General features: G+C 39.8%; 1 protein-coding gene across 7 annotated transcripts in view; it reads right to left on the bottom strand.

Annotated features, from left to right (window-relative positions):
• NFAT5 (nuclear factor of activated T cells 5) overlaps positions 1-23,805 on the bottom strand; it is a 130,337-nt gene that overhangs the window by 11,756 nt on the left and 94,776 nt on the right. For 5 of the 7 annotated variants that reach the window (XM_007993800.3, XM_007993802.3, XM_007993806.3 and 2 more), the window contains 4 exons: positions 15,574-15,708; positions 15,397-15,449; positions 8,115-8,247; positions 496-579 (listed from right to left, as the gene is read on the bottom strand). In XM_007993800.3, the coding sequence (XP_007991991.1) occupies positions 496-579; positions 8,115-8,247; positions 15,397-15,449; positions 15,574-15,708 (405 nt within the window). The remainder of the gene's footprint in view (positions 1-495; positions 580-8,114; positions 8,248-15,396; positions 15,450-15,573; positions 15,709-23,805) is intronic. The other 2 variants (XM_007993801.3, XM_073015529.1) reach the window with 1 other exon arrangement.

Here is a 23,805-nt window from a genome sequence, read left to right as displayed (position 1 = left end):
CCTCCCAGATTAAAGAGATTCTCCTGACTCAGCCTCCCTAGCAGCTGGGACTACAGGCACCTGCCACCACCCCTGGCTAATTTTTGTATTTTTAGTAGAGACAGGGTTTCACCATGTTGGCCAGGCAGGTCTTGAACTCCTGACCTCAAATGATCTATCTGCCTCGGCCTCCCAAAAAGCTGGGATTACAGGCATGAACCACTGTGCCTGGCCTCATACACTTTTAATATTGGGGAATTAAAAAAACAAAAAACAAAAAAACAAAACTCCACTCCAATGTACTTTAAAAATATATAAACATATTCAGCAAGAAAAATATCAAATTGGAAAACAAGTCTCTACATTTAGTAAAGTTAAACATGTATTTATTTTACAATATGAAAGATACCCTGCAAAGTATTGTAAGTACTTAAGAGAAAATAAAACAGTAAGGTGTGCTAGAGAAAACATACAGGAGCACCTAATTACGATTTTTGAGAATAATCTACTTGGTACCTTTCATGGCCTCTTCAAAGGAGCAAGGTCTTGCTGGACTAGATATTTCCTTCTTCACATTTACATTCAAAGCACCAGCTGCTGCTATTAAAAAAAAAAAAAGATTAATGTATTTATCTACATTTACTCATCCTAAAAACCTTGTATCTTAAATTCTTTAATTAGAATATCTTGTCACACAGTATCATTTAATTATTTGTTTAGCAGAAATTCTAGTTGAGGTAAATTTCTATCCTCTAAATTCTCCAATCTCCAAGTGGGCAGAGCATGCGATCACTTAGCAAAACAAAACCAGGCGGGGTGCAGTGGCTCACATCTGTAATCCCAGCACTTTGGGAAGCCAAGGTGGGTGATCACTTGCGGTCAGGAGTTCAGGACCAGCCTGACCAACATGGTGAAACTCCCATCTTTTTTTTTGAGACAGAGTCTTGCTCTGTTGCTCAGGCTGCAGTGCAGTAGCGCGATCTCGGATCACTGCAACCTCTGCCTCCTGGGTTCAAGCAATTCTCTGCCTCAGCCTCCTGAGTAGCTGGGATTACAGGTGCCTGCCACCACTCCCGGCTAAATTTTTTTGTATTTTTAGTAGAGACAGGGTTTCACTATCTTGGCCAGGCTGGTCTTAAACTCCTGACCTTGTGATCCACCCGCCTTGGCCTCCCAAAGTGCTGGGATTACAGGTGTGAGCCACCATGCCCAGCCTAATTATCTATTTATTTATTTATTTATTTTTGAGACAGAGTCTCGCTAGGTCACCCAGGAGTGCAGTGGTATGATCTTGGCTCACTGCAACATCCACCTCCCAGGTTCAAGCCATTCTCCTGCCTTAGCCTCTTAAGTAGCTGGGATTTCAAGTGCACGCCACCATGCTAGGCTAATTATTTATTTATTTTTTTGAGATGGAGTTTCACTCTTGTTACCCAGGCTGGAGTGCAATGGTGCAGTCAAGGCTCACTGCAATCTCCACCTCCTGGGTTCAAGGGATTCTCCTGCCTCAGCCTCCCGAGTAGCTGGGACTACAGGCGCACACCACCACACCTGGCTAATTTTCGTATTTTCAGTACAGACAGGGTTTCACCATGTTGGCCAGGCTGGTCTCAAACTCCTGACCTCATGTGATCTGCCCATCTTAGCTTCCCAAAGTGCTGGGATTACAGGCGTGAGCACCGCACTGGCTGCCAGGCTAATTTTTGTATTTTTAGTAGAGATGGGGTTTCACCGTGTTGGCCAAGCTGGTCTCAAACTTCTGATTTCAAGTGATCTGCCCACCTTGGCCTCCCAAAGTACTGGGATTACAGGCTTGAGCACCCAGCCTACTATAACAAATTTAAGAATATAAATCAGTTCTAAAAACTAAAGTTTAATAAATTACAAATAAATTGGTTCTTGCTTCAAATGATTACATATTTTATTTGAATACATTTTATTTTTTTTTTCCTTTGAAACAGGGTCTGGGGCTCTGTCACCCAGGCTAGAGTGCAGTGGCATGATATTGGCTCACTGCAACTTTCACCTCCGAGGCTCAAGCCATCCACCCACCTCAGTCTCCCGAGTAGCTGGAACTACAGGTGCACGCCGCCACGACAGGCTAATTTTTATATTTTTGGTAGAGATGGTGTTTTGCCATGTTGCCCAGGTTGGTCTCAAACTGCTGAGCTCAAGCAATCTGCCCACCTCAGACTCCCAAACTGCTGGGATTACAGGCATGAACCACCATGCTTGGCCTTAATTTCTACTTTTCTTTTTTCTTTTTCTTTTCTTCTTTTTTTTTTTGAGACGGAGTTTCGTTCTTGTTGCCCAGGCTGGAGTGCAATGGCGTGATCTCGGCTCACTGCAACCTCCGCCTCCCGGGCTCAAGCAATTCTCCTGCCTTAGCCTCCTGAGCAGCTGTGATTACAGGCATGCCCCACCACACCCAGTTAATTTTGTATTTTTAGTAGAGACGGGGTTTCTCCATGTTGGTCAGGCTGGTCTCTAACTCCCGACCTCAGGTGATCCACCCGCCTTGGTCTCTGAAAGTGCTGGGATTCCATGTGTGAGCCACCACACTCGGCCAATTTCTATTTTTCAATATATTTATTTTATATTTTCTAATATGTCAAATGATATAACGAAAATAAAGAGAGGAATTTGTAGACATCTCCTGTGAATGAAGTTAAATAATTTATCTTAGTATGTTTCACAGTAGGTCCAACAAATAATTTATAGGCAATTGAATGGAAAAAAAATACACATAAAATCTTTATGCATGACATTAATTCTAGTAACAAAAGATTTAAATATATAAACTAATCCTTGAAAAAAATTTAAATTTCTATTTTTAAATCATGTTATTAGTAATTTTAAAATTCTTCTTATTCTTTTTTTTGAGATAGGATCTTGCTCTGTTGTCCAGGCTGGAGTACACTGGCCTGATCACGGCTTACGGCAGCCTCAACCTCTCAGGCTCAAGCGATCCTCTCACCTCAGCCTCCCGAGTAGCTGCGACTACAGGCACATGCCACCATGCCTAGCTTAGTATTATTTTTTCTTTGTAGGGATGGGAGAGTGTCACTATATCGCCCAGGCTGGTCTCAAACTCCTGGGCTCAAGTGATCCTCTTGCCTCGGCCTCCTGAAGTGTCAGGACTACAGATGTGAGCCACCTCACCCAACCAGTAATTTCTTTTTAGAAAAAAAAGATGTTAAATATTACATCCCCATTTATTATAGAAATCACCACTGTGGAGTTACAGCAAATAATGTCTAGTGTGAGTTCTGTGTCTGAATAGGCTGAAGTAAAAAAAAATTTAAGATGTTTTATAATGGCTAAGCAAAGCTTCAGAGACCATCAATAAAACAAAGGTTTTATGACTCGGGAAAGTATCTAAGTGCCTGAGAGCATACACATTTTGATTTCGGGCAGTATGGCCCCATTGGGTGTTAGAAGGTCTGTACCTGGAAGAATGTGTGGAACTAGGATACGTTCACTTGAGCCTTTGCCTTGACCCTACCTTTAGACCATGTAACAGGCACCCAGGATCCCTAGATTTTCTTTTTTCTTTTTTTTTTTGAGATGGAGTCTCACTCTGTCACCCAGGCTGGAGTACAGTGGCGCAATCTCGGCTCACTGCAAGCTCTGCCTCCTGGGTTCATGCCATTCTCCTGCCTTAGCCTCCCGAGTAGCTGGGACTACAGGTGCCCACCACCGCGTCCGGCTAATTTTTTGTATTTTTTAGTAGAGACGGGTTTCACTGTGTTAGCCAGGATGGTCTCGATCTCCTGACCTCATGATCCACCCGCCTCGGCCTCCCAAAGTGCTGGGATTATAGGCATGAGCCACTGTGCCTGGCTGATCTCTAGATTTTCTGTACAACTATCCTAGATTTTGTGAGCACTCTTAGGCATATTAGATGGAAGCACTGATTAAGGTATCAAAAGGCTTCCAAGTATAGGATGGAGCCAAAAAATGTCAAAAGAAGGGTGGCAGGTAGGGATGCTCTCTCCTCATGCTACCACAGCCCAGCTTAGAATTCAAAGCAGTTTGAAAATTCTAAATTCAAATTCAGCCTTTCAGGTTGTTATGAGGGTATTTTGGTCAAAATAGTATAGGAGGTATATTTCACTTAATGATTTGTTAGTTTTATTTATAACTTTTAAGTATTTCAATAAATAGTATTAACAGTTACCACTTCTACTCCAACCCGTAAATATTAGGATGGACCTTGTTGTGGCTGCTATAATTACACACTAATGAGTAATCAAATATTTAACAATAGTCCCTAAATGAACCACAACAGCTATTAGTTTGCCATATTGAGATAGGCCAAATTTTCTGTGCCCAAGTTTTCCTGAAATCATATTCTCTCTCATGGACACTTGAAAAGACTATCCTATTTCATAAAATACAAAAAAGTAAAATTGTGGCTCATGCCTGTAATCCCAACATTTTGAGAGGCTGAGGCGGGCGGATCACTTGAGGTCAGGAGTTAGAGACCAGCCTGGCCAACATGGTGAAACCCTGTGTCTACTAAAAATACAAAAATTAGCCAGGTGTGATGGTGGGCACCTGTAGTCCCAGCCACTTGGAAGGCTGTGGCAGGAGAATCGCCTGAATCTGGGAGGTGGAGGTTGCAGTGAGTCGAGATCGCGCCATTGCACTCTAGCCTGGGTGACAGAGCAAAATTCCATCTCAAAAGAAAAAAAAAAAAAGGAAAACTGCGGGAAGGCTAATTAGCTGTATCACAGAGGCAGAAGCTAAGGCATTAGATTGTATTAGAAAGTTTGCATACCTTATATTTCTTCAAACAAGGTTTTCTAAGAGTGATTGCTATCTGTAACATACAAAATATGTGGGGAAAAACTTGAAAGAGCAAACATATGGTAATGATTGCCTAAGAATGGCCAAAATTAGGCAATTAGTATAGCCTTTGAAGTAGAATAGTTAAAAGCTGTTTATTCAGCAATTTATCAAAGGGCAATTTTTAATAATTAGCATTTATCACTAAGAAATGAGGATTCTTAATGTTGATGCTAAGTACTTCAAAGTCCTGAAGTCTCTATAATTAATCAATAAAAACAAAGAAACAAGTGAAGACAAGAAAATCTCAGTGTTTTCAGGACAGCAAAACCTTTAAGGCTATTCCCTGACATAAACACCTTCCCTTCCAACACAACTGATGCAGAAGCTCATCAGGAAAAAAATCCTATGTATTAATTATACCATCTCTCTTCTCATGTTTGTGCAAGCTCCTGCAAAACATTAAATGTCAATATTTAGTAACTAACAGTTACTAAAATGCTTTAACTATCATTAATTTTCTTTCCCCCCTTTTTCTTTTTGAGACAGAGTCTCACTCTGTCGCCCAGGCTGGAGTACAGTGGTGCGATCTCAGCTCACTGCAAACTCTGCCTCCCAGGTTCACACCGTTCTCCTGCCTCGGCCTCCCGAGTAGTTGGGACTACAGGTGCCCACCACCAGGCCCGGCTAACTTTTTTGTATTGTTAGTAGGGACAGGGTTTCACCGTGTTAGCCAGGATGGTCTCAATTTCCTGACCTCGTGGTCCACCTGCCTTGGCCTCCCAAAGTGCTGGGATTACAGGCGTGAGCCACCGTGCCCGGCCAACTATTAATTTTACATCAAATTTCCTTAGATGTTTGAAGCCTTCCTAGAAAGGAAACAATAAAATATTTGGTCTTTGAGAATAAGCCAATCTTCTTTCTCCTATTTTTGTTGAAGCCAGGATATTATTTCTAAACTTTGCCTTTTTGGTCCAAAGTTTTTACACATGATCTTTAATTCTGAGACAAATATCAAGGTTTTTTTAATTTGTTTGTTCTGTTTTTTGACAAAATCTCACTCTGTTGCCCATGCTAGACTACAGTGGCGTGATCTTGGCTCACTGCAACCTCCACCTCTTGGGTTCAAGAGATTCTCCTGTCTCAGCCTCCCAAGTAGCTGGGTCAATAGGTGCCCACCATCATGCCTGGCTAATTTTTGTATTTTTAGTAGAGAGGGGGTTTCACCATTTTGGCCAGGCTGGTTTTGAATTCCTGGCCTTAAGTGATTCGCCTGCCTTGGCCTCCCAAAGTGCTAGAATTATAGGCGTGAGCCACCACTCCAGGCCTTCAAGGGGTATTTTAACAGTGCTGTACTGTGGCATACCTTTTGCAGCAAATTAGTAGAAAATAATGCTGCAAAATTCAGATATGATTAAAAATAAAATAGGAGGCTGGGAGTGCTGGCTCATGCCTGTAATCCCAGCACTTTGAGAGGCTGAGGCGGGCAGATCACCTGAGGTTAAGAGTTTGAGACCAGCCTGGCCAACAGGGCAAAACCCTGTCTCTACTAACAGAAATTAGCCATGCATGGTGGTGCACGCCTGTAGTGCCAGCTACTCGTGAGAGGCTGAGGTAGGAGAATTGCTTGAACCTGGGATGCGGAGGTTGCAGTGACCTGGTATCACGCCACTGCACTCCATCCTGGGCAACACAAGACTCCATCTCAAAAAGGAAAGAAAATAGGAAATAGAAAAATTAAGTGATAGAAAGCAATTAACTTAAACTAGTTGTAATTCTGTCCTAGCTACTGTTTTCTTCACTTTTTGATGCCAGGGCTTTCTTTCTCTGTCACCTTTCTTGACCTTCTACCTCACTGGATCTTGAACTATACGGAAATAACATACTAATAAACTACAGATAGAGAAGAACTGCTAATTCTGAAGTATGCCTGAGACTGGATTGAACTGAACCAATGGTAAACATGGCAGAAGCCAAGCCTAGGTCAATGGAGCATGCAAAGAGTTTCCATTTCCAAAATGTTCTCCCCATTTCTGCCAAAAGGAGGCTTTTTTCTTTTTTCAGGCATCTAAATGAATGCAGGCAAATAACTTGTGAGACACTTCATAAACAGATATCTTCTAAACTTTTAACATTTTAGGGTTGGACGTGGTGGCTCACCCCTGTAATCCCAACACTTTGGGAGGCCAAGGCAGGCAGATCACAAGGTTAGGAATTTGAAAGCAGCCTGGCTAACACAGTGAAACAAGGAGAAACCCGTCTCTACTGAAAAAACAAAAATTAGCTGGGCATGGTAGTACACGCCTGTAGTCCCAGCTACTCGGAAGGCTGAGGCAGGAGAATCGCTTGAACCCAGGAGGCGGAGGTTGCAGTGAGCCAAGATTGCGCCGCTGCACTCCAGCCTGGACGACAGAGCGAGACTCCGTCTCCTCCGCACAAAAAAAAAAAAAAAAAAAAAAAAAATTAGCTTCTCTAATTTCTACAATATCAGGTTTTTGTTTTGTTTTGTTTTCTGTTTTTGAGACAGTCTTGCTCTATCGCCCAGGCTGGAGTGCAATGGCACAATCTCAGCTCACTGCAACCTGTACCTCCCGGGTTCAAGCAATTCTCCTTCCTCAGCCTCCCCAGTAGCTGGGATTACAGGCACCCGTCACCACACCCAGCTAATTTTTTTGTGTGTATTTTTAGTAGAGACAGGGTTTTACCACGTGGGCAGCCTCGTCTCAAACCCCTGACCTCAAGTGATCCACCGGCCTCGGCCTCCCAAAGTGCTGAGATTATAGGCGTGAGTCACCGCACCCGGCCTAAAATACCATTTTAACACAACCACTTAAAGTTATATTTAAAATATTTATCAGGTATTATGGGGCAATATAGAAGGAAAAAATATTTATTCACCATCAGTCTTTGATGAGATTTTTTATTTTATCACTTGTCACTCTAGTTTATCTCCTCTCTGTCTCAAAATGTACCCTATAAACCAGCCAAACTAAATTGTTAGCAATTTCCCAAAGTTGTCACTTTCATGTTTCTGCACATAAGCAGTAGTCAATGCATGGAAATTCTTACGGAGGAGTAACCTGTAAGATAGTTTCAGAGAATCTGACTTCAGAGCATTGCTGGCTTTTATTATTATAATGTAAGGTAGAAATGATTCCTTAACATAAGAGTAAAAGCAGTATTTGGTGGCTGTCTTAGAAAATAATGCCATTTCCAAAATAAACTAACATCAATTCATCTTAGTGAGCAACTTTCTGTTTGAGATGGCTAGTCATCTTCATATTCTTTCAAAAAACTGGAAATTAACTATTCGTTTTAGTTCTGAATTTTTCATTTTGACATACCTGGGTCTGGAGTGTAAGTGAATGGTTGAACATCATGAGATCTTCCAGCGTTCGTCACTACATATATTCCCACTGACACAGGCAAAGTTATATGTTGGTCATGATAGGGGGGAACCTTCACAATAAGATGATTCTAATGTAAAGAAAAGTACAAGAGTTGGAAAAGAAGCAACACTTATATTTAAAATTTTTTAATTAAGTATATTTCCTGTTAGCTGTAAAGTTTAAAAAGTGATTAAAATAAAATAATCTATTTTAATGCTCAGGTTCACAGGCATCAGGATATTAATCTTAATACTGCTTTAAAGGTAAAATCCAAGTGTTTTACAATGGTTTACAAGGTCAAGATCCCTGCCCTGTCAACTTCACCTCATTCCTCCTCTTCTAGTTCACTATACTGTAGCCACACTGACCTCAGTTCCTTCTTTTAACATGCTAAACTCAGTTTTACCTCAGATTCTCTATACTTGCTATTCTCTTCAACTGCACTATTCTTCCTTCACCTCCTCAAATGGTGAGTTCCTAACCCATTATCAGGTCAGATACAAATGTCACCTCAGAGAAGCCTTCCCTGATCATCCTATTTAAAGCAAAACCCTTCCCCAACCTTATAATATAATATTGTTTATCTCCATAACAGCACTTATCATCACCCCTGAAATTACCCTATTTGCTTGTTTTTTGGTCTCTCTCCAAACACAAGAATGTAAGCTCCATGAGGATCTAGGTTTTGTTCTTCACTCTGTCTCACTTGTAAAGAATAGTACCTTACATAACGTACATATTGAATAAAAGAATGAATACATTATTAGAAAAAAATATGCCCACCAAGGGCAAAGTCAGTTACCATATGTTCTCTACAACCTCAATGTGAGATGTATTTCACAATGCAGTTCGCTACTCCTAACAACATAATTCTCATTTTAAGTCAAACTGGATTCAGTTTATCCACATCTCAGTAAACCAAAGATGCTTTTAGTTGCAACAGTGGCGGAAGCATTCTTATAAGAGAAAGGTAGAGTTCTTAATGTTTCACCAGTACTTAACTCAAGGGGACTACATCTTAGAGGGTAATATGAGCCATATTTGACTTTTCTTCTTCTTCCCTAGTACATTATTATAATGGTAGGGGATATCATAGGGCAGTGATTACGCTTTTTTACTAATGATCTGATTTGTAGGAGGCCGAAGCTGACAGCTGAGGGTGATGTGAGTTTGATGACATTTAAAATTTAGTTAGACTCTGTAGTTTGTTGACTCAGTTGAATAGAAAACATGGGACAAATTAGATCAAGGTCAAGGTTTCCATTTCTGAGAATTTAATTTGTTTCTGAGCCATCTTAAAACACTCTCTGAAATACAGTCACATTACAAATAAAGAACTAGGCCGGGCGCAGTAGCTCACGCCTGTAATCCCAATACTTTGGGAGGCCGAGGTGGGCAGATCACCTGAGGTCAGGAGTTCGAGACTAGCCTGGCCAACATGGCGAAACTCCATCTCTACTAAAAATACAAAAAATAAGCCAGCTGTGGTGGCACACACCTGTAATCCCAGTTACTCGGGAGGCTGAGGCAGAAGAATCGCTTGAACCCGGAGGGTGGAGGTTGCAGTGAGCCGAGATCGCACCATTGCACTCCAGCTTAGGCAACAAGAGCGAAACTCTGTCTCAAAATAAATAAATAAATAAACAGAACTAGCTGGGAGGCTGAGGTGGGTGGATCACCTGAGGTCAGGAGTTTGAGACCAGCCTGACCAACATGGGGAAACCCCATCTCTACTAAAAATACAAAATTAGCCCAGCGTGGTGGCACAGGCCTGTAATCCCAGCTACTTGGGAGACTGAGGCAGGACAATCACTTGAACCCAGGAGGTAGAGGTTGCGGTGAGACAAGAGCGCGTCATTGCACTCCAGCCTGGGCAACAAGAGCATAACTCTGTCTCTAAAAAGAAAAAAAAAGAACTAGCTTCTAATTTACGGCATTAACAGAATGCCTCCTAAGTTAGCCATCTCAAAAAAACCACATTTTTTTCAACGAGGTGGAAAAACATGTACAAATATGCATACATCCACAGTTATGAAGCAGGAGCTAAATCTGAACACATACAAGGTCATAAAAAAATGCACTGGTATTGATCCAACTTCTAAGAAACAGAGTTACTGAATCTTGTCTACCCTCATTTTTACTCTGTTGTTTAAACACTACAACTATGTCACAGAAACAGTCTACCTAGAGTTAAGGAGATGGGTGAATGAAGAGCTTGTGAGAGCTTCCACTCTTAAAATTATTTGGCAAACTCCATAATTCAAATTATTCTTTTGAATAAAAATTTGTTTCTTGGCAATTAGTAACAGGGTTAGTGTCTACAAATCAGATGCATATTTTATCAAAATACTTTTACTCTACTTGCTTTGGAGAGCACATTTAAGTAAAACTAATTTTGAAAGCTTTAAAAAACCAAATGAACCTATTTTGCTGCTAATTCTTCAAACTTCCTCAATCTGAATCTAGAAATTCTACAACTGATCTGAATTAAAAATTCAGTAAACTGTGACTAGTGATCAAAAGTTATTTTTAATACCCTCTCATAAATTAGAATCAATTAAATATCACTGAGCTAGGAATACAATACATACAAAACATACAAAAGGTTGGGAGGCCTTGGGAGCAGGTATAATGCTCTTCGGGATAAAAAGAGGAAAATAATTGAATTTTAATTTCTTAGAAAAATCTGCTTAGATTCAAAATAACTTTTTCCCTAGCAGATAATCTTTTTCAGAGTGTACCAGCAATGGTGCTAGATATCTTTGATTCTTCTATGAGATACTTTTTCTTTTGTCACATTAATTTTACAGTTGGGAATATATATAATTAGACTATCTACAATTAGACTTAACTAAAGACCCATTACAAAATTACTCTTAGAACCAATTTGAAAAACATAACCTCCAAGCTTTCACATCTTTGTTTAGTTGTTCCCACAGATTCTTCTGAGGATCATTTTTTTGTACTTCTTTCAAGAATTTTCTTTCCACATTTATACCATCTTCCCTTGAGCTATCCTTTTATGTATATTTGTATATATAGATTGAATATCCCTTTATATACATATTTTAATAGGTAATTAATGTTATATATAACTCATCTACAGTTGTTAAAAGGGAATAGATATAATGAACGACCATGTACCCATCACATTTGGTATACATGAGCATGAGGTATACTATGGACCACAAATATTGAACAAAGAATTGTTTTCCCAGATTTCATTAGTCTCAATATTTATAATATTATATTATTATTTTTTTTTTGAGATGGAGTTTCACTCCTGTAGCCCAGGCTGGAGTGCAATGGCGTGATCTCACCTCACTGAAGCCTCTGCCTCCTGGGTTCAAGTGATTCTCTTGCCTCAGCCTCCTAAGTAGCTGGGATTACAGGCATATGCCACAACACCCAGCAAATTTTTGTATTTTTAGTAGAGACGGGGTTTCACCACATTGTCTAGGCTGGACGCGAACTCCTGACCTCAGGTGATCCACCTGGCTCGGCCTCCCAAACTGCCGGGATTACAGGCACGAGTCATGTGCCTGGCAATATTTATAATATTATAACAGAAAAAGTGTAATATCTGACGAATTGATTTTGGGTTTGCAACTGAATGGCTATTACAATCTTTCATAATTGCAATTTGTGAAATTATCTTTCAAAGGTCTTTTCTACTATACCACCTGCTGGGCATTTTTAAATATTGTAGAGATTCCCTTTCAACTTTTTTTGTGTAGGTCTAATATTTCTTTACTGATCACATCCGAAGTATCTTTTCTTTTTTCTGTTTGAGACAGGGTCTCACTGTCACCCAGGTGGAAGTGCAGTGGCAGAATCAGGGCTCACTGCAGCCTCAACTTCCTGGGCTCGAGTGATTCTCCGACCTCAAGTGATTCTCCCACCTCAGCCTCCCAAGTAGCTGGAACTATAGGCATGTGCCACCATGCCTGGCTATGTTTTAAATTTTTTGTAGAGATGGGATCTCACTATGTTGCCCAGGCTGGTCTTAAACTCCCAGCTTCAAGCAATCTTCCTGCCTCTACCTCCCAAAGTGCTGGGATTATAGGTATGAGTCACCACGCCCAGCCTCAACACATTTTCTTCCCCCTAAATGTTTACTTTGTGGGTTTTCTTCCTTTAATATAATCTCTAGAATCAATTCTCTAGGATCTCAGCTCTGATTCTACTCAAAGAAAAGGCTTCCAAGAAAATCCCTTTAGAAAAAAAAAAAAAAACCCACTCTCTGAAAAAGATAAAAATGAACAAAACCACAGAATTAATGACAGATTATATTATGATTTAGTTTGTTTACATACTTGCTTGCAAAAACCCCAGGACCTCTAGATATAGTCACCAAATAAGGATATAATTCCTTTCCATTCCACCACATGTCTTCTTTTTTATTATTATTATTCTTTAATCTACTGTAGCTGGCATAACTGCCCTCAAAAAAAGTGTTTTAAAAATATAACTACCCCATGCCTCAAAGGGAAAGAGAGAGAGAGAAAGCAAAACGGAGGTAGGCAGGGAGGATAACTTATGAATATAAAGTTCTATACAAAATAGCAAGTTAATACTACAATTTGTTGGGGCTATTTCATTGATATTTTGTATAATTTATAAGGCAAGTCTCTCAATCTCCAGAAACAGCCTCCTTATCTATAAATCTTTATCATAAGAATGACAATCATAATAGAGCATTACGAGCAAGGGAGTCTACATTAATCTAACCAATTTGTCAAGAAACAAAACATGTCCATAGCATACAAAAGTACTGCATGAATAAATTAAGTTTCAGTTAGGATTAAAACTCTAGATATTTAAAGACCTGGCTGAAATTAGGGTTTGAACTATCATCAGAAAGAACAAATGAACCTTACTTAGACCACACAGTCACCCATCTTTTTCTTCAAGGTGAATAAAATGAACTAACGAGTTTTTCTTGTGTATCTATTAAGTGTTTGGTATTACAAGGAACACAGAAGAATTATAATACATTGCCTCTAACCTCCAGGAGTACTCCAGAGGAAGTTATTGTTGGTTCATGGGAGTGGAGATGGTCTGATCAAATAATATAAGAAATAATAAAATGTTAGAGTCAGAGGAGTCTCAAATAATCTAATGAAAGCACTTATCTTACAGATCAGAAAACTGGGGCACAAAAGTGATTTGTCTTACTTAGTTAACACAGATTGCTAATGACAAAGCAGGTATTAGAACTTCAATTAAGACTAGTCTGACAGTAAACCCTAGGAGATATTGCCCAATGGTCTGTGTGACAAAGGAATGTTTGTTAAGTCCCACTATCTCTTTTCCACAACATGTAGTAGCATAAGGCCAGAGGAAAACTTGCCACATAGCATTTGTCTAGGTATATAGGAATCTCCACATTATACAATATTGTGTAGGAAATAATTAACTTTACCCAGAGAGAGTTCTGGTCTTTACCTTTGGCTGCTAGGAAGTAATCTCTAGGTTCCTGCAATGTCTTGTGTGACAGTGGTATTTACTTGAGAGCTTTGGTCACTGGACAGTCTAACAATGTAATTTATAACAGGCTTTGGAACACACCATATCAATTCCAACCTCGTAGTGAAGACCAAAGGTCAGCTGCATGGGCAGTATATAATCAGGTGTGAAATAATAACTCGGGACACCAAAGGCTCGGGTGAGCTTCCCTGGCTGGTAATTCTCTAAGTATTGTTATTATCACACATTGCTATGCCAATATGGTAATGCCTTTCTGAGGATGACAGAAGGTTGGTGCCTGGGATACTCCTAGACCTTGTGTTATGCATCTTTCCCTTTAGCTGATTCTGATTTCTACCCTTTTGTTGTAAAACTATAGGCACTAGGCTGGGCGCAGTGGTTCATGCCTGTAATCCCAGCACTTTGGAGAGGCCGAGGCAGGCGGATCACAAGGTCAGGAGATGGAGACCATCCTGGCCAATATGGTGAAACCCCGTCTCTTCTAAAAATAAAAAAATTAGCTGGACATGGTGGCACATGCCTGTAGTCCCAGCTACTCAGGAGGCTGAGACAGGAGAATCGCTTGAACCAGGGAGTCGGAGGTTGCAAAGAGCCGAAATCGTGCCACTGTACACCAGCCTGGCGACACAGCAAGACTCTGTCTCAAAATAAAACAAAAAACCAAACAAACAAAAAAAAGATAGGCACTAAGTATAGCATTTTCCAGAGTTCTGTGAATTGTTCTAGGAAGTTATCAAATCCAAGGGGACAGTGGGAAAACCACTGTTTGAGCCACTCGTTCAAAAAAAGAGGGTGGCCTGGGGACCTTTGAACTTGTGTCTGGTATATGAAGTGGGAGCAGTCTTGGCTGTGCCCGGAGCCTTGAGTCTGGCAATATATTGGATATATGTTTTAAATTTTATTAGGTTTTTAAAAATACACAAAGGAATAAAAAGTAAATTTTAAAACGACAAGGAAATTATAAACTTTTTGGATAAAGTGGCTATAGATTGTCCAAGTTTTGCCTCTTGTATTTTTCCACCTTCCTTCATGTGTTCTCTTCTTTCCCCATCAGCTTCTTACACTAAATTTTAGGCTTTGGGTAATTGACACATTAGCTTGTTCCTGTTTCTCTCTTCTCTGTCTATCTTCGGTCTATACCTATACATACTACTACCTCTTCTGCATGTGCCCTTCTAACTTGCTTATAAATTTGGCCTTCTGTTAGTCTCAGTCTCAGTTTCTATGGGTTTGTTCCTGTCTGCTCTAAATACTAATTCCTAAGTCAGGTCTTGATCCTTGTTTTCAAGTTTTCATGGTTATTTGGAAAACAATACATGGTGAAGTCCTACAAATACAGACTCTTTAATATCAGTGTGATGAGTGCTTCTAAACACAAGAAGGTTTAACAATCATAAAGCACCTGAAACAACAGATTCTCAAAATACTAGTTTCCCTTTTATTTAACTATATAGTAGATTAAGATTACGCAAATCCTCAGAGAAAATAAATATCAGGAAATAAATATTTTGTTTATTAACAATGGAAACATTTGCTAATGCTCAACTTTTTAAAATAGAGGTGGTCATTTTTAGCATTAGGAAAATAATTCTAATTCAGTTAAAGAAACTCAAGAAAGAAACTTTAAATGATTCACATCAATCCCACAAGAAGAAGAAATTTAATCTACTGATTCAGGAAAATTTCAGAACAAAACTGAATTGCTCAGAGAGTGAACAACCAAATTATAAAAAAGCTTAAATTATACCTGATGAAATAATTCCATGTCAATTTCAGCTTCTGACTTCCAAGAGTTTTCATCTGATTGAAATAAAAATAGTGATTTATTAAATTTTTGAACTTTTTTTTACTCTGTAGCTATGACTATATCCATATAACAAAGTGAAAACATGCAAATATCTGTACCACAAATATGCGTACTTACCAGAAACATTTTCTTGGAAAATAACTTTAGTTCCTTTCAGAAAGTTCTTGCCGATTAAAAACACTTCTTCTTCTCCTTTCACTGAACAGCTGTGCAAGCTTTTCTTCAAGATTTCTGGCACTCCTGCTGGCTGAGCTGTGGAGATACATATGCATTCTATAACAAGAACCACCACAAGTTATTTCTTACTTAAAATCAACCTGCAGTCATCCAGTTCTATGAGTTGTCTTTGTTGAAAGAGGGGTAGTAAATATTTTTATAGTAACACAATTATCTGGAAAGGCTATAATTCTAGCTCCACTGACATCAGGCTTGGCCACGTGACTGGTTATAATCAAATATGAACTGAAGTAATGTGCCAAGTCCAGGTGAAAGCTTTGAGAGCCATCTTTTTACCAACTCAGTTATTGTAAGCCACACTGAGTTTTGTTCTGTTGTCTTTTTTTAAATTGTGTGTTATTGCAGTATCATTTAGCCCTCAGCTATTGATACAAACAAGTATCCCGTCTTTGTTAAACACAAACTGAGCATCCCTAATCCAAAAATCTAAATTTTTTTTTTTTTTTTTTGAGACACCCAAGCTAGAGTGCAGAGGCATGCTCTCAACTCACTGCAACCTCCGCCTCCTGGGCTCAAGCAATTAATTCTCCTGCCTCAGCCTCCTGAGTAGCTAGGATTACAGGCGCACACCACCATGCCCGGCTAATTTTTGTATTTTTAGTAGAGACGGGATTTCACCATGTTGGTCAGGCTGGTCTCAAATTTTTAACCTTGTGATCCGCCTACCTCGGCCTCCCGAAGTGCTGGGATTCAGGCATAAGCCACCATGCCCAGCCAAAAATCTAAAATCTTAAATGCTCTAAAATCCAAAACTTTTTGAGTGCCAATACAATGCTCAAAAATTTATACACCTGGGCCAGGTGCAGTGGTTCATACCTGTAATCCCAGAATTTTGGGAGGCTAAGGATGGAGGATCACTTGAGCCCAGAAGTCCGAGACCAGCCTGGGCAACAGTGAGACCTTGTCTCTACAAAAAAAAAATCAAAAAAATTAGCTGGGCATGGTAGCATGCACATGTAATTCCCAGCTACTTAGGAGGCTGAGGTGGGAGGATCACTTAAACCCCGGAGGTCAAGGCTGCAGAGAGTCATGATTGCACCACTGTTAAGTACTTATGTGTGAAGAAGTATAAGAAAAGGATTGCTTATTGGTAGCATATAAATTCAGAGTCAGGTGAAACCCCATTTCTACTAAAAATACAAAAAAATTAGCTGGGTGTGACGGTAGGCACCTGTAATCCCAGCTACTTGGGAGGCTGAGGCAGGAGAATCTCTTGAACCCGGGAGGTGGAGGTTGCTGTGAGCCAAGATCGTGCCACTGCACTCTTGGTGACAGAGCAAGACTCCATCTCAAAAAAAATAAAAGCAAACAAATAAAAATAAACTCAGAGTCAGGAATGATGGTGATGCCAAACAGGTTATTTACAAAGATTGTTTACAAAGGTGGCTGGAACACTGTCACCTTTGCTTTTTGAAACTTTGATGCACAAAATTATTTAAAATATTATATAAAATTACTTTCAAGCTATGTGTATAGGTGCATATGAAACATAAATGAATTATGTGTTTACACTTGGGTCCCATTCCCATGAAATCTCATTATGTATATGCAAAGAAATTCAAAACCTGAAACACTTCGGGTCCTAAGCATTTCAGATAAGAGATACTTAACCTGTTTGTATATGCTAAATGACATTTTCAACAATGCTGGGGAGTTTAAAAGAAATTGTGAATGTACAAACAAATACACTGGCCGGGTGAGTTGGCTCACACCTGTAATCCCAATACTTTGGGAGGCCGAGCGGAGGCGGATCACCTGAGGTCAGGAGGTCGAGACCAGCCTGGCCAACATGGTGAAACCCCATGTCTACTAAAAATACAAAAAATTAGCTGGATGTGCTGGCGCATGCTTGTAATACCAGCTACTTGGGAGGCCGAGGCAGGAGAATCGGTTGAACCCAAGAGGCAGAGGTTGCAGTGACCCGAGATTGCACCACTGCACCCCAGCCTGGGCAACAAAAGTGAAACCCTGTCTAAAAAAAGAAATAAACAAAAAATAAAAAAACAAAAAACAAGTATTTTCTAGAACCTACAAAGTTAATGTGTGAACAGAATGGAAAGGGTCATTGGTCATACAATGACACTTATATACCCTAATAAATGAAGAATTAACTAAATCAGTTTATTTAATGTAACTTTTTGGAGTAACAGGAAATAGATACTTGTTTTTTAAAAACATTCCAGAAACATATGGTATATATTGTTCTGATAAGAAAATAAAAGGTACAAAATTACATTAATATGTTGTATTACCAAAATGAAATGTAAACCATATAACCTTTCCCTCCATTTTCAAATGCTGTGTGGAAATTCCACTTCACTTATTACTGGTAAAACTTTTTCCCATATCTCATTTTTTTCATTTATGTGTTAAAGGCATAAGATGGCCAAATGAGGCCCTAAAGGTTTAGAATGTATTTGTCTTCTACATATTTGTATTTACATTACAGAAAGAACTATTCTGTTACTTTCAAGATAATTTAGCTTTTGGCCTTTTAAAAGGTCCTTTATTTAAAGTTTACGAGATGGGTCCCCGACAGATGCCATACTAAACAGAACTGAAGTCAAGATTATTTAAGCACTAACTTTTATTTTTAAGTTATTTATTTATTTATTTATTTATTTGAGATGGAGTTTTGCTCTTGTTGCCCAGGCTGGAGTGCAATGGTGCAGTCTTCGCTCACCGGAACCTCCATCTCCCGGGTTCAAGCAATTCTCCTGCCTCATCCTCCCGAGTAGCTGGGATTACAGGCATGCACCACCACGCCCAGTGAACTGTATTTTTAGTAGAGATGGGTTTTCTATATGTTGGTCAGGCTGGTCTCAATCTCCAGATCTCAGGTGATCTGCCCACCTCGGCCTCCCAAAGTGCTGGGATTACAGGCATGAGCCACTGCGCCCTGTCAAGTTATTTATAAGCTGACTTTTGAAAGGGATAATGCTTAAAAATTAGAACACATAAAAAAGCAACCACCTTTTTGGTATTATAAAAACTGTGTACTTTTAGATGCTTTTCAAATAGCAGTCTTAAAAATAAAGTTGAGGCCGAATGCGGTGGCTCACTCCTGTAATCCCAGCACCCTGAGAGGCCGAGGCAGATGGATCATGAGGTCAGGAGATCGAGACCATCCTGGCTAACACGGTGGAACTCCGTCTCTATTAAAAATACAAAAAATTAGCCGGGCGTGGTGGTGCCTGTAGTCCCAGCTACTAGGGAGGCTGAGGCAGGAGAATGGTGTGAACCCGGGAGGCAGAGCTTGCAGTAAGCCGGGACTGCCACTGCACTCCATCCAGCCTGGGCGACAGAGCGAGACTCTATCTCAAAATAAATAAATAATAAATAAATAAAGTTGAAAAAAATAACGAATATCTAAATACTGAAAAGTAAGCAAATATTTCAACCCGTCAAGAGAATAAAGCTTTGTAATAATGTTTAGTAGAAGGACATATTTAATAGAAAATTTTAGAGTACAAAGCCTACATCTGTTTATGTATATTACTAATCTTGTCCAAAATTTTAAGAGAGGGATAGTTTACTTAACAACACCATCCTTTCCCCATAGCTGTGGGATAGGTAGAAATAGGGGAAGTAGAAAATTCTTAAATTCCGAGTCAAATTTAATTTAGTAAGCATAAGATAAAATCTAATATATATTACATGTAAGAAAGCCATGATTAATTTTGTCCTATTAAAAACTACTATAGAAGGGTAGATATGAAAATTTTTCCTTTTTTCTTTTTTCTTTTGTAGAGACAGGATCAACAAGATCCTGTTGCCCAGGCTGGAGTGCAGTGGTGCCACCATAGCTCACCGTATCCTTGAACTCTTGGGCTCAAATAATCCTCCCATCATAGCCTCTCAAGTAGCTGGGTCTACAGGCACATGCCACCATGCCCAGCAAATTTAAAACATTTGTTTTTTGTGGAGATGGGCTCTTGCTATGTTGCCCTTGCTGGTTTCAAACTCCTGGCTTCAAGCAATCCTCCTACCTTGCCCTCCCAAAGTGCTGCGGATTATAGGCGTGTACAACGGCACCTGGCATTTTTTTTTTTTTTAAAGACATGGGTTTGCCGGGCGCGGTGGCTCACGCCTGTAATCCCAGCACTTTGGGAGGCCGAGGCGGGCGGATCACGAGGTCAGGAGATCGAGACCATCCTGGCTAACATGGTGAAACCCTGTCTCTACTAAAAATACAAAAAATTAGCCGGGCGTGGTGGTGCGTGCCTGTAGTCCCAACTACTCGGAGGCTGAGGCAGGAGAATGGCGTGAACACAGGAGGCGGAGCTTGCAGTGAGTCGAGATGGTGCCACTGCACTCCAGCGTGGGCGACAAAGCGAGACTCCGTCTCAAAAAAAAAAAAAGACATGGGTTTGAATCCCAGGCTGGATTTAAACTCCTGGGCTCGAGTGATTCTCCTTCCTCAGCCTCCCAAGTAGCTGGGACTACAGCTGCGTGCCACTGCACCCGGCTGAAAATTGATATTCTTAATTTGATATAACATAACAAAATAATATAAACATACATACCAAAACAAAAAACATATACACCTATATTTTCTGGAGAACATGAAAGATGTTAAGAATGTAAAAAGGGATGATCTATCCCCTTAAAAACAAACAAAAAGACAAAGGATCCAATGGCCACTGTTAAAGCAATAATTAGAAGTAATTTTTTTTAAAGCCACAAGGCACTGCATGAATCCTGATATTACAAATTCTTTCCACTGAGTGTCTACAGAAGGAAGATCAAGTATCTGTTTCCTTTTCTCCCTTCCAACTGTGTCACCTTTTGGCCCCTTTCCTTTTCTACCTCTGTCTCTTCCTGTTTCCTTCTATCTCCCATTCCAATCCCAACTCTTCGCACTAACCAATTTCCTTTTTACCTCTCATTTTACTGCAACTGTGTAAACCTGCCAAAAAGTTTATATTCATGGAAATAAACACAAGCCAGAAACTTATAATGGAACAAACATTTTAATTTTTTTAGATAAAAATATTTTTGGGCTTCTGTGTTTTACTGTGTATCATTTTTATGTTTATTCTTCTTTTCCTCCCATATCCAGCTCTCAAAGTCTAAGTTCAAGCATCAAGCTTCCTAAGTGGTCAGGATAAAATTCAAATTATTTTGCTGAACACACAAGTCACTTTATGAAAGAGGTGTTGCCTGCCTCTGTAATCTCAAATCTTACCACTTCATCATATATATCTTTTTGTTCCAATCACATCAAACTCTTTTTATTTCCCCCAAAAGGATCATATCCTTTCAGGGAGCATATTTATACATGAATCCTTCTGCCCAGAATGACTATAGAAGGGCAGATATGAAAATTTTTCAAGTAAATCCCATTTTACTTGTTTTACTTCTAACTGTGTTTTAAGACAAGACAGAACAAGTTCTACCATCTCTGAGCAGTCTGAATTAGATGCTCTTACTATATTTCCACTGTACTTTAGTCACACAGCTACTGTGCAGTATAGCATCTTTATACAACTATATAATACAATTGGAAGCTTATATAATTTTTATATACAATTTAAAAAAAAGAGAGACAGGGTCTTGCTTTGTTCCCCAAGCTAATCTCAAACTCCTGGGCTCACGACCCTCCTGCCTTGGCCTCCCAAAGTGCTCTCATTACAAAGTGCTCTCCAGGCATGGTGTGAGCTACCATGCCTGGACTATATACAATTTTATATACACATATATGGAAGTTAATATAATTTTATAGTAAAATTAGACATTTACTTGCCTGTTTTTTCCCCTAGCCTGCTAAACTGTAAGCTCCTCAAACTATCATCTTTAATTTCAGAGTTAAGCACACTGTAATTATCCATTGAATTAACTATGAAGCTTTCCAAAAACAAACCATCAACTGGCAAGTCTTTTTGTTTGTTGTAATGCACTACAGGTGACTCTAACCTACACCCAGGACTGAGAACCATTGCATTTAATTTATGTTGACTAAATGAGTGACTGAATGAGCAATGAGGCATATTTTGTTATCAGAACACATTACCGTTTCCCTGAACTAGACTGTAGCCTCCAGTAATTACAACTGTTAAAAAAAAAAGTAGGCTAGAAACAATAAATTAAAATATTTTTTAAAAAGCACTCATCTGAACAATTTCCCTTTTTTGTTTTTTAGAGACAGGGTCTCTTGTACAGGCTGGAGTGCAGTGGTGTGATGACAGCTCACCGCTATCTCAAAACCCCTGGGCTCAATGATCTTTCTGCCTCAGCCTCTTGAGTAGCTGGCACTACAGGCACATGCTACCATGCCTGGCTTTTTTTTTTTTTTTTTTTTTTTTTTTAAATTTTTGTAGAGACAGGGTCTCTCATTATGTTGTTCAGTACACTTCCATTATAAGTTTCTGACTTGTGTTAGTTTCCATAAATATAAACTTTCTGGCAGGTTTAAACAGCTGGAGTAAAATGAGAGGTGAAAACAAAGTTGGTTAGTAAGAAGAGCTGGGATTGGAATGGGAGACAGAAGGAAACAGGAAGAGAGATCAGCCCAGGCTGGTCTCAAACTCCTGGCCTCAAGCGATCCTCCTGCCTTGGCCTCTCAAAGTGCTAATATTACAGGCATGAGCCACCACAGTCAGCCTTATTCTTAAAAAAAAAAAAAAAAAAAAAAAAAGGGGGGGTTGGGGGGATGCTAGAGAACGATGGGTGGATCATTTGAGGTCAGGAGTTCAAGACTAGCCTGGCCAACATGGTGAAAAGCCATCTCTACTAAAAATACAAAAAAAATTTAGCTGGGCAAGGTGGCACATGCCTATAATCCCAGCTACTCAGTAGGCTGTGGTAAGAGGACTGCTTGAACCTAGGAGGCGGAGGCTAGGTCTCACTATGTTGCCCAGGCTAGTTTCAAATTCCTGGCCACAAGCAATCCTTCCACTTCGGATTCCCAAAGTGCTGGGATTACAGGGGTGAGCCACTGTGCCTGGCCTTGAACAACTTCACTGCCTGCCAAATTTGCTGACTGATCTTATTAATATAAACATTTTTAGTAATATATCATATATTGTTTTTAAAAATAGGTCAAATAGGCCAAGCGCGGTGGCTCACGCCTGTAATCTCAGCACTTTGGGAGGCCGAGGTGGATCATTTGAGGTCAGGAGTTCAAGACCAGCCTGGCCAACATGGTGAAACCCCATCTCTACTAAAAATACAAAAATTAGCCAGGTGGTAGTGGCACACACCTGTAATCCCAGTTACTGGGGAGGCTGAGGCAGGAGAATTGCTTGAGCCTGGGAGGTAGAGGTTGCAGTGAGCCAAGATCGCACCATTGCACTCCAGCCTGGGCAACAAGCGAAACTCGGTCTCAAAAAAGAAAAAAAAAAAAAAGAGAGAGAGAGAGAAATGTGAAAAGGAAAAATTTTCCTATTTACTACTTGTAACAATGATCATTAGAGAGAAACTACAATTACGGTGAGACATATATAACAACATAATTGAATTTACACACACAAACACACACACATCATTTTCTGTCCATGCCAAGGTTAGTGATAAGAATTGAATTTCCCACTCCCAACACTATACTATACTATACTAATTAGTAATCAAAACTTCTGCCATGTTGTTATTCACAAAGTCCTCCTTACCTTACTCATGTTCTAACACAGAACAGTTAGAACCATAGCAATTTACCACACAGTGAAGATGTTTAGAAAACGCTTTCGTTTTGTAATTTACTTCTGATAACCAGCTCAAATTACTTTTTTTTTTTTGAGACAGTCACAGTCTGCCGCCCAGGTTGGAAGCAAAGGCATGCTCAAGGCTCACTGCAGCCTTGACCTCCTGGGTCTCAAGTGATCCTCTTGCCTCATCTTCCCGAGTAGCTGAAACTACAGGCACAAGTCATCACACCCAACTTACTATATATGTTTTTTTATTTTGTAGAGACAGGGTTTTCACTACATTTCCCAGCCTGGTCTTAAACTCTTGGGCTGAAGTGATCCTCCCACCTTTGCCTCCCAAAGTGCTGGGATTACAGGTGTGAGCCACCATACCTGGCCCAAATTACTTTTTAAATCAGCATATTATGATAACAGGAAACTACAAAATGCTCCACATCTTTTGAATTGTATCCCAATTATTCATCTCTAG

Source organism: Chlorocebus sabaeus, chromosome 5 (genome assembly GCF_047675955.1).
Source record: "Chlorocebus sabaeus isolate Y175 chromosome 5, mChlSab1.0.hap1, whole genome shotgun sequence".
NCBI lineage: Eukaryota > Metazoa > Chordata > Mammalia > Primates > Cercopithecidae > Chlorocebus > Chlorocebus sabaeus.
This window is presented reverse-complemented; position numbering and strand designations above follow the sequence as displayed.